An 11,834-nucleotide genomic window follows, 5' to 3' on the forward strand; every position below is an offset into this window, starting at 1 on the left:
TCTGTTCCATATGCCAACACAACTGTCCCTAGTAGACCCTGTCATGTGGAAAATAGGGTACCACTCAGCACCACTCAGCAGACCATACAGACAGACAAAACAAAACAAACAAATGTCACTGGACTAACAAGGTACATCTATTTTACAGTACAAAAGGCTGTGCAACAAGTGTATATGTGTGAACACTTGTATACTATATTGCACATTAAAGCCTATATAAAAAAAACCCTTATGCTGTACCTAAAGATGCGCCCTACCTGCCTGCGGGGGTTGGCACCCTATATTCCTGCGCAAATGGTGCCCCCGCTCAAGTCGTCTGTCCCTATTTAACCCTACAATAGAAAAAAGGAACAGACCAAAATGGTCTATGGCATAAGCCATGCTGAAGTAAAAATAAATACAGCCCCTTTGGCAAAATCAGAAAAACAAAACTAAGAAGTAACATAAAGCACAGTCCTTGTGGTAGTGGTGATCCTCCCCCTCAGGGTTAGCAAAACACAAGGTTCAGGCTAGCACAAACTTGAACACCTCTCTGGAGTTAACCTCTCCAGACACACTGAACACTGAATGCCTCAGGGGGCTGACTATTTAAACCCTAGACTGCACCCTGGGGTGGAGATAAGTTGGACAACCTCTCACCCGCTCTATCGTTGTCCACAAAAACCCAGTGCTTAAAATAGCCGATTAATCTCTCTCAACACATAGTGTGCTGGAGCAAACTTCTGGGTTTCCATTCACTGAAGCTAATAGCCTAACTAGTATCTCCCCTCCAGCACTTTGCCAGTGACTTTGTCACAATAAATAAATATATATATACAGTACAGACCAAAAGTTTGGACACACCTCATTTAAAAATTGTACATTCACACTGAAGGCATCAAAACTATGAATTAACACATGTGGAATTATATACTTAACAAAAAAGTGTGAAACAACTGAAATTATGTCTTATATTCTAGGTTCTTCAAAGTAGCCACCTTTTGCTTTGATGACTGCTTTGCACACTCTTGATGAGCTTCAAGAGGTAGTCACCAGGAATGGTCTTCCAACAATCTTGCAGGAGTTCCCAGAGATGCTTAGCACTTGTTGGCCCTTTTGCCTTCACTCTGTGGTCCAGCTCATCCCAAACCATCTCGATTGGTTTCAGGTCTGGTGACTGTGGAGGCCAGGTCATCTGGCAGAGCACCCCATCACTCTCTTTCTTGGTCAAATAGCCCTTACACAGCCTGGAGGTGTGTTTGGGGTCATTGTCCTGTTGAAAAATAAATGATGGTCCAACTAAATGCAAACCGGATGGAATAGCAAGCCGCTGCAATAGTTTTGATGCCTTCAGTGTAAATGTACAATTTTCATAGTCATGAAAATACAGAAAAATCTCTAAATGAGAAGATGTGTCCAAACTTTTGGCCTGTACTGTATATGTGTGTATATATATATATATATATATATATATATATATATACATATATATATATATACATACAATATATATATACAGTATATATATTGTGACAATGTCACTGGCAAAGTGCTGGAGGGTAGATACAGTATGTGTCTATACGCTTAATGGCATCAGTGGTATATCCTGTAGATATATCCACTATTTTATCCTCTAGCACACTAAAGTGTCCTGAGGGGTTAAGCTAATTTATATAATGGGCGGGCTTTTATGTGGAAATCCATAAAGCGGGTGGGAGGATGTACATGTTATCTCCACACCAGGGTGTGGTCTGAAGCTGAAATGGCTGGGCTCCAGAGGCAGTCTTGGTCAGCAGGATTTAAAAGAGGATCTCCAGTGGCTTGTGTCCTGAGAAGGAAAAAATGAACCTGTGGTGGTGCAGAGCGGGTAGCTCCCCGCAAATGTATGGACTGTATATAGTACAGCATATTTGTTTTCTTTGTTGTTTCCTGTTTTTGCCTGAAGGGCTATGTTTTACTTTCCAGCTGGTTTATGCTGCCATATAATAAACCAACAGAAGATTTAAAGAGACAGTGTTCCTGTTTTTTACCTCCGTATATCGCTGTGCGAGTTGCACTACCACAACATATATATATATATATATATATATATATATATATATATATATATATATATATATATACCGTAACTACTTTCTGTGTTAGTTAAATAAATAGTGCTGGTTGAGTACCACTATCCCCTCATTGTCTGCGCTATTGCATCCAAGTAATCTCTTTACAGATTATTGAAATCTTTTTGCAAGCTATGTGTCATTTTACTTTTCCATGTTCTAACTGGATTTCCACTTGACGGTATTAACCCCTTAAGCCCCGAGGGTGGTTTGCACGTTAATGACCGGGCCAATTTTTACAATTCTGACCACTGTCCCTTTATGAGGTTATAACTCTGGAACGCTTCAACGGATCTTGGCGATTCTGACATTGTTTTCTCGTGACATATTGTACTTCATTTTAGTAGTAACATTTATTCGATATAACTTGCGTTTATTTGTGAAAAAAACGGAAATTTGGCGAAAATTTTGAAAATTTCGCAATTTTCCAACTTTAAATTTTTATGCCCTTAAATCACAGAGATATGTCACGCAAAATACTTAATAAGTAACATTTCCCACATGTCTCCTTAACATCAGCACAATTTTGGAACCAAAATTTTTTTTTGTTAGGGAGTTATAAGGGTTCAAAGTTGACCAGCAATTTCTCATTTTTACAACACCATTTTTTTTTAGGGACCACATCTCATTTGATGTCATTTTGAGGGGTCTATATGATAGAAAATACCCAAGTGTGACACCATTCTAAAAACTGCACCCCTCAAGGTGCTCAAAACCACATTCAAGAAGTTTATTAACCCTTCAGGGGTTTCACAGGAATTTTTGGAATGTTTAAATAAAAATGAATATTTAACTTTTTTTCACACAAAATTTATTTCAGCTCCAATTTGTTTATTTTACCAAGGGTAACAGGATAAAATGGATGCCAAACATTGTTGTACAATCTGTACTGAGTACGCTGATACCCCATATGTGGGGGTAAACCACTGTTTGGGCGCATGGCAGAGCTCTGAAGGGAAGGAGCGCCATTTGACTTTTAAATGCAAAATTGACAGGAATTGAGATGGGACACCATGTTGCGTTTGGAGAGCCACTGATGTGCCTAAACATTGAAACCCCCCACAAGTGACACCATTTTGGAAAGTAGACACCCTAAGGAACTTATCTAGATGTGTGTTGACCACTTTGACCCACCAATTGCTTCACAGAAGTTTATAATGCAGAGCCGTAAAAATAAAAAATCATATTTTTTCACAAAAATGATCTTTTCGCCCCCAATTTTTTATTTTCCCAAGAGTAAGAGAAGAAATTGAACCTCAAAAATTGTTGGCCAATTTGTCCTGAGTACGCTGATACCCCGTATATGGGTGTAAACCATTGTTTGGGCGTATGGCAGAGCTCGGAAGGGAAGGAGCGCCATTTTACTTTTCAATGCAAAATTGACTGGAATTGAGATGGGATGCCATGTTGCGTTTGGAGAGCCCCTGATGTGCCTAAACATTGAAATCCCCACAAGTGACACCATTTTGGAAAGTAGACCCCTTAAGGAACTTATCTAGAGGTGTGGTGAGCACTTTGACCCAACAAGTGCTTCACAGAAGTTTATAATGCAGAGCCGTAAAAATAAAAAATCATATTTTTTCACAAAAATAATCTTTTCGCCACCAATTTTTTATTTTCCCAAGGGTAAGAGAAGAAATTAGACCACAAAAGTTGTTGTGCAATTTGTCCTGAGTGCGACGATACCCCATATGTGGGGGTAAACCACTGTTTGGGCGCATGGCAGAGCTCGGAAGGAAAGGAGCGCCATTTGACTTTTCAATGCAAAATTGACTGGAATTGAGATGGGACGCCATGTTGCGTTTGGAGAGCCCCTGATGTGCCTAAACATTGGAACCCCTCACAAGTGACACCATTTTGAAAAGTAGACCCCTTAAGGAACTTATCTAGATGTGTGGTGAGCACTTTGACCCAACAAGTGCTTCACAGAAGTTTATAATGCAGAGCCGTAAAAATAAAAAATCTTATTTTTTCACAAAAATGATCTTTTCGCCCCCAATTTTTTATTTTCCCAAGGGTAAGAGAAGAAATTAGACCACAAAAGTTGTTGTGCAATTTGTCCTGAGTGCGACGATACCCCATATGTGGGGGTAAACCACTTTTTGGGTGCATAGCAGAGCTCGGAAGGGAAGGAGCGCCATTTGACTTTTCAATGCAAAATTGACTGGAATTAAGATGGGACGCCATGTTGGTTTGGAGAGCCCCTGATGTGCCTAAACATTAAAAACCCCCACAAGTGACACCATTTTGGAAACTAGACCCTCTAAGGAACTTATCTAGATGTGTTTTGAGAGCTTTGAACCCCCAAGTGTTTCACTACAGTTTATAACGCAGAGCCGTTAAAATAAATTTATTTTTTTTTCGCAAAAATTTATTAGCCCCCAGTTTTGTATTTTCACAAGGGTAACATAATAAATTGGACCCCAAAAGTTGTTGTCCAATTTGTCCTGAGTACGCTGATACCCCATATGTGGGGGGGAACCACTGTTTGGGCGCATGGCAGAGCTCGGAAGGGAAGGAGCGCCATTTGGAATGCAGACTTAGATGGATTGGTCTGCAGGAGTCACGTTGCATTTGCAGAGCCCCTGATGTACCCAAACAGTACAAACCCCCCACAAGTGACCCCATATTAGAAACTAGACCTCCCATGGAACTTATCTAGATGTGTTGTGAGAACTTTGAACCCCTAAGTGTTTCACTACAGTTTATAACGCAGACCCGTGAAAATAAAAATTCTTTTTTTTTTCACAAAAATGATTTTTTAGCCCCCAGCTTTGTATTTTTACAAGGGTAACAGAATAAATTGGACCTCAAAAGTTGTTGTTCAATTTGTCCTGAGTACGCTGATACCCCATATGTGGGGGGGAACCACTGTTTGGGCTCATGGCAGAGCTCGGAAGGGAAGGAGCGCCATTTGGAATGCAGACTTAGATGGATTGGTCTGCAGGCGTCACGTTGCATTTGCAGAGCCCCTGATGTACCCAAACAGTAGAAACCACCCACAAGTGACCCCATATTGGAAACTAGACCTCCCATGGAACTTATCTAGATGTGTTGTGAAAACTTTGAACCCCCAAGTGTTTCACTACAGTTTACAACGCAGAGCCGTGAAAATAAAAATCCTTTTTTTTCCCACAAAAATGATTTTTAGCCCCCCAAATTTTTATTTTCCCAAGGATAACAAGAGAACTTGGACCCAAAAAGTTGTTGTCCAATTTGTCTCGAGTACGCTGATACCCCATATGTTGGGGTAAACCCCTGTTTGGGCGCACGGAAGAGCTCGGAAGTGAAGGAGCACTGTTTTACTTTTTCAATGCAGAATTGGCTGGAATTGAGATCGGACGCCATGTCGCGTTTGGAGAGCCCCTGATGTGTCTAAACAGTGGAAACCCCCCAATTATAAATGAAACCCTAATCCAAACGCACCACTAACCCTAATCCCAACTGTAACCCTAACCACACACCTAACCCAGACACACCCCTAATTCTAATCCCAACCCTAATCCCAACCGTAAATGTAATCCAAACCCTAACCCTAGCCCCAACCCTAGCCCTAACCCTAACCCTAACCGGAAAATGGAAATAAATACATTTTTTTTAATTTTATTATTTTTCCCTAAGGCTAGGTTCACATTGCGTTAGGGAAATCCGTTTAGCACTAGCGGATTGCGCTAACACAGTGTCTTTTTAGGTGTCGTGTTTAGTGGTCGCGTTAACGTCCCCGCTCTGGAAGATCGGGGATCGGACCTCGGGCGCGCCGCGGACGCTGCAAGCAGCGTCTGAGGCGCGCCACAAAAGAATGGCACCTTGCTAGCGCGAGCCGAAAATGGCACGCTCTAGCGATGCGCTACACCTGAAAATCACATTGCTGTCAATGGTTGTGCTAACGGACCCGTTGCACGGCGTTAATTGTGACATTTTCGCCGTGCAACGCTGTCCGTTACCGTTAACCCATTAACGCAATGTGAACCTAGCCTAACTAAGGGGGTGATGAAGGGGGGTTTGATTTACTTTTATAGCGAGTTTTTTAGCGGATTTTTATGATTGGCAGCCGTCACACACTAAAAGACGCTTTTTATAGCAAAAAAGTTTTTGCGTCTCCACATTTTGAGACCTATAATTTTTCCATATTTTGGTCCACAGAGTCATGTGAGGTCTTGTTTTTTGCGGGACGAGTTGACGTTTTTATCGGTTACATTTTCGGACACGTGACAGTTTTTGATCGCTTTTTATTCCGATTTTTTTGTGAGGCAGAATGACCAAAAACCAGCTATTCATGAATTTCTTTTGGGGGAGGCGTTTATACCGTTCCGCGTTTGGTAAAATTGATGAAGCAGTTTTATTCTTCGGGTCAGTACGATTACAGCGACACCTCATTTATATCATTTTTTTTATGTTTTGGCGCTTTTATACGATAAAAGCTATTTTATAGAAAAAATAATTATTTTGGCATCGCTTTATTCAGAGGACTATAACTTTTTTATTTTTTTGGTTATGATGCTATATGGCGGCTCGTTTTTTGCGGGACAAGATGACGTTTTCAGAGGTAACATGGTTATTTATATCCGTCTTTTTGATCGCGTGTTATTCCACTCTTTGTTCAGCGTTATGATAATAAAGCGTTGTTTTTTGGCTCGTTTTTTTTTTTTTTTTCTTACGGTGTTCACTGAAGGGGTTAACTAGTGGGCCAGTTTTATAGGTCGGGTCGTTACGGACGCGACGATACTAAATATGTGTACTTTTATTGTTTTTTTGTTTTTTTTTTATGTAAAGAAATGTATTTATGGGAATAATATTTTTTTTTTTCTGCTTTATTTAGGAATTTTTTTTTAATTTTTTTTTTTACAAGTGTGGAAATTTTTTTTTTTACTTTTTCACTTTGTCCCAGGGGGGGACATCACAGATCACCGATCTGACAGTGTGCACAGCACTCTATCAGATCGGTGATCTGACATACAGCCGGGCAGGATTAGAGCTGCAGCTGCAGCCTGATCCTGACCCGGAAGTGCTCCCTGCAGGACCCGGATGCAGCCCGGCGGCCATTTTGGATCCGGGGACTGCAGGGAGAAGACGCTCGGTACACGGTGAGCACATCACCGTGTACCGATCGTCTCAGGGAAGCCCGCAGGGAGCCCCCTCCCTGCGCGATGCTTCCCTGCACCGCCGGCACACCGCGATCATCTTTGATCGCGGTGTGCCGGGGGTTAATGTGCCGGGAGCGGTCCGTGACCGCTCCTGGCACATAGTGCCGGATGTCAGCTGCGATAGGCAGCTGACACCCGGCCGCGATCGGCCGCGCTCCCCCCGTGAGCGCGGCCGATCGCATATGACGTACTATCCCGTCCATGGGAATTAAGTCCCAGGTCACCTGGACGGGATAGTACGTCATATGGGATTAAGGGGTTAACCATGAGACAGAATTTATATCTATCACACTCCCATTACTTGACATGGAATAGAATGATAAGTAGTGTTAGAAGTTTGTCATACGATAAGACTGGAATGCTGATTTCTAGTATATTTTCATTTCTACATATAAATCTGCTTTGAGGAAGGAAAACTTAGAAATGTTCCATAAAAAATACAGAGTCTGCTACATGCTAGGTTGTCTTATTATATTGCGTCTCGAATACAAAATACCTGGCAATTCGCATTATATAAAGTGCTGCAATCAGCCATTTTTTCTAAGGTATTTCGGCTGTCATGAGCACATTTTAACCCTTCATGAGGTGGCCAAATTCCATTTTTGCATTTTTGTTTTTTCCTCCCCTTTTTCCCAGAGCCATAACTTTTATTTTTCATTCCACATAGTCATTATAGGGCTTGTTTTAGTGGGATAAGTTGTACTTTTCACTGACACTGTTCATTTTACCACATAGTGCCCTGGAAAATGGAAAAAAAATGTAGGGAGAGATTGTGTAAAAAACGCATTTCTCCCGAGATCTCGGGACGAGATCTGAATCTGAGCATGCGCCGCCCCCAGCGGCCATTTTCCCGGAGGCCACCGCATCGCAGCAATGGAGCTGCCGGTGCCTCCGGGCTTTGAGGAATTGGGAAATGCCAGAGGAGCTCCGACTCTGCATGAAGATACGCCGCCCCACAGCATAGAGCCCCGACGCTGCATGAAGAGGAGCCGCCGCCCCACAGCACAGCACCCACGCAGCACAAAGAGGAGCAGCCGCCGCCGTTCCCCAGCACAGAGACCCCACACTGCAGCTACAATGAGATAATAGGGGGATACTCCACTCACACTTTCCTGTGAGACGCCCCCTCTTCGTCATCGGGACCATTCTCCCCCCCACCCACCATATACACATTGGTCTGCACCCGTGTACAAGACGACACCCGGTGTATAAGATGACCCCCGACTTTTAAGAAGATTTTCAGGGGTTAAAAAGTCGTCTTATACGCTGGAAAATACGGTACACCGTTTGGGTTCACAATTTTGAGCATATCAAATCCATGAGTCTAAAAAGGAATATAGAAATAGAGACATCCCATCTACAACACATGACTACTGCAGCCAATCTTTGAGCTCAGCGCTCAGACCGTGGTAGACGGCACATACGATCTTAGTTCAGTAATTAGTTGCTGGGATGTCACCGACACTGCTGTAGCCTTGTTAACAATGAACTCCAGAGAGTAGCAGAGAGGTGGTGCAGGAGCCATACGGGCTTTACAAAGTAAGTACAGCTTGTTTAGCTATTTTAAGGAACATCCTATTAAAAAAATTCAGTACTTAGCGCACCAGTTGGCAAATTTACATGTGCCCATCAGTCGCAACTAGGCATTCCACATTATAGATTGGAGTTTACAATATTTATAAAAGCAAAAACTATAATAAATAATATTTTGAACATAATTTCACAGTTTACATTTGGAAATAAGCTCTATAAAACATTAAGAACTAAACATACATGAAATAGTGTCAGATGCATTGTTATGAGAAGTGACTGAGGAGTCCGGTGACCATATTAGAACATCAGGTGCAGAGCGAGAATATTTATACAAGTCAAGGAACTCACTGGTGATTACTACTTATCATGATATTAAAAATTATTTGTTAATTTACACAGTTCAAGTTTTGCAAACCATCTTTTTGAAAATTGTGAGTTTCTAGTGTCTATGATTGACTAATGTTCTGCAATATGATTATCTATTCAGTAGATGAAAAAAATAATGTCTCAACAGATAATTTAAAAGATTACAATGTATATCATCTTGATATCTGTATTATTTTCTTTTCACAGATTGATTATCCCATGGGGTCTCTCATCTTGTCTTTGGGCTTCTTCTTTGTCCTTTTTATTGAACGTGTTGTTCTTCATATTTCCATGCGTTCCCAGAGTTCAAATCAAGTTGGGGTTCCACTACCTTCTACTACAAGATCCCCTGATGCAAACATCTCTGAAAAAAGAGACTCTTCGAGTGAGATAGCAATGCCACCAGAAGATCTACATATTCATGTTCATCCTAAAATATATTCCCTTTCCTCTTTTCGCTCCTTAATTCTCTTTTGCTCCCTTTCCGTCCACTCAGTGTTTGAAGGTTTAGCTATTGGTCTTCAGCCAAAATATGTCAGTGCTCTTCAAATTGCAATTGCTGTGCTCATCCACAAGGGCATTATTGTGTTCAGCCTTTCACTCAAACTAATCCAGAGCAGGACCACTCAAGTCTGGCTGGCACTCTACATAGTCATCTTCTCACTGATGTCCCCCATTGGTATTACAATTGGCATTGTTGTTACTTTGAAAAAGAACTCAGTTATAACTCTAGTGCAGGCTATCCTAGAGGGTATTTCATCTGGAACATTTGTGTATGTTACCTTTCTGGAAATTCTTCCATTAGAACTCAAATCAGGGAAAAGACCATTTCTAAGTCTTTTTTCAATAGTTATTGGTTTTAGTGTGATGGCAGTAATAGCTATTTGGGCCTGAGGATCTTGGCATGTGTTATGATCCACAGCTGAGCAGATCAGCAAATATATCCACCAATATTACTATTATATCTTCTGAAAGAGTGGCAATCACATTATATGTACCCTACTTGAAATTATATTCTTTATATAAAAAACAAAATTAGAGTAAACAATAGGAAATTACAAGAAATACAGCTTATTAAAAGGATGGAGTCATTGTGGATTCTTTAATTTAATTTCTTCATTGAATACTCTAAGCAAAGCACTGGGGAAGACTTATTATTACTGTCTTAGGTCATGTTAATGTAAGGAGAAGACCTGGACCAGGCCCACCTACTCCGTGACGGATCCAGAACTGTCGGGGCTGTCACCCAGGTTTCACGGGGGAAAGCTTAAAGCCCTGGAACGACCTCTGCACCTAGGATTAGGGGGCATGGCTAAGATATATGGGCCACAGCGTGTGGCAAATCAGTTAGTTGCCGTGGGAACGTGCATCGCGCAGGAGGGCAGTGTCAGGTCTTCTGCAGGGGGGGGGGGGGCAACTGCCAGAGTGGGCAAAAACCAGCAGAGGCTAAAGCTGTTAACAGAGACTGACCACAACGACGTACCTGGTCCCCGCTGACATCACTGACCGTGAGAGACAGGACGCCCAGTCAGGACATCAGCCTGCGCTCGCACCAACAGGAGAATTGGGACACCCACTGTGAGGGGTTTCCCTTTGTACCTGAATCGAGTTGCTCATTGTCCCTGTACGCTGACAGCGGGAAAGACAGTGCTCTGTCCGACTCATCATTTCCTGACACACCGACTGGCCCACAAGGAATCACCGTCGCAGCCAGGAGCCAAGATGTCATCTTTTCCAGGACTACACTGGACCACGAGGAATCACCGTCGCCACCAGGATCCAGGACGCCATCTTTTCCAGGACCATACTGGACCCCTTATGCGCCACTGCTTTGGCTCCAACGTCCACATCCTGAACTAACCACATTCGAGACAATGGTGTCTCCGCGGCTTTTCTACATGCATTCACATTCTGAAGTCATCAGACTGATAAGTTTGCTATCCTTGAACTTCCTACCCTATGCTTCACACACGCTTCCCCTAAGTTATGTCCCCTGTGTTCCTTTATACTGTTTTATCTGTTTTCTCCCTGCGAGTAATATACCTTTTAAATTAAACCCCACGTTAACACTTGCTCTGCCTCCGACCCGTTACTGCATCTTCCTACCTGCTCACACTCACACTAGGCATTTTTGCTGCATTTTATTTATGCAAATTTACAGCTGCTTTTTACAGTACCAGCAAAGCCTATGAGATTTCAGAAATCTCATGCACCCACGCTGTTTTTTTGTCATTAGGATTTAGTGCTTTGCATCGTTTTTTTTTTTTTTACATAGAGCATATCACTTCTGTTAGCATTTTTCCAGTGTTTTTCACCCATTGACTTGAATGCATGGTGAAAAAACGCTGCAAATACGCAGGTTGACTTTTTTTGCAGTACATTTGCTGCAGAAAAGTAAAGGACAGAAGGATGTGACCTCACAGTCAGCTCTGCTACCACTAGATGGCAGACTGCATGGTTGCATGATGCGTCCATACAGCCTGTTATCCAGCAGAGACACTGAGCAGTGAACCCAAACCTCATTCACTTGAATGAGGGGCCCTACAATACAGTGTTTGCCATGCTGTCATGTGCATGACAGCGCAGCAAACACCGCTTCTGATCGGTCGTGAAACCATCCCCACTGGTCAGAGAATTGTGGTTCCCACGCTGTCAAAAGACAGCATGAGCGCACAGCTGTGATCGGAGGTATAAAGTTTAC

General features: G+C 42.3%; 1 protein-coding gene across 1 annotated transcript in view; it reads left to right on the forward strand.

The window, feature by feature from the left end:
* SLC39A2 (solute carrier family 39 member 2) overlaps positions 1-11,205 on the forward strand; it is a 67,983-nt gene extending 56,778 nt beyond the window's left edge. Inside the window, exon 3 of the mRNA XM_069760657.1 lies at positions 9,341-11,205. Within this exon, the coding sequence (XP_069616758.1) occupies positions 9,341-10,027 (687 nt within the window). The 3' untranslated portion in view covers positions 10,028-11,205. The remainder of the gene's footprint in view (positions 1-9,340) is intronic.
* Positions 11,206-11,834: the final 629 nt, after the last annotated feature.

The sequence above is a fragment of the Ranitomeya imitator genome, chromosome 1 (genome assembly GCF_032444005.1).
Source record: "Ranitomeya imitator isolate aRanImi1 chromosome 1, aRanImi1.pri, whole genome shotgun sequence".
Lineage (NCBI taxonomy): Eukaryota > Metazoa > Chordata > Amphibia > Anura > Dendrobatidae > Ranitomeya > Ranitomeya imitator.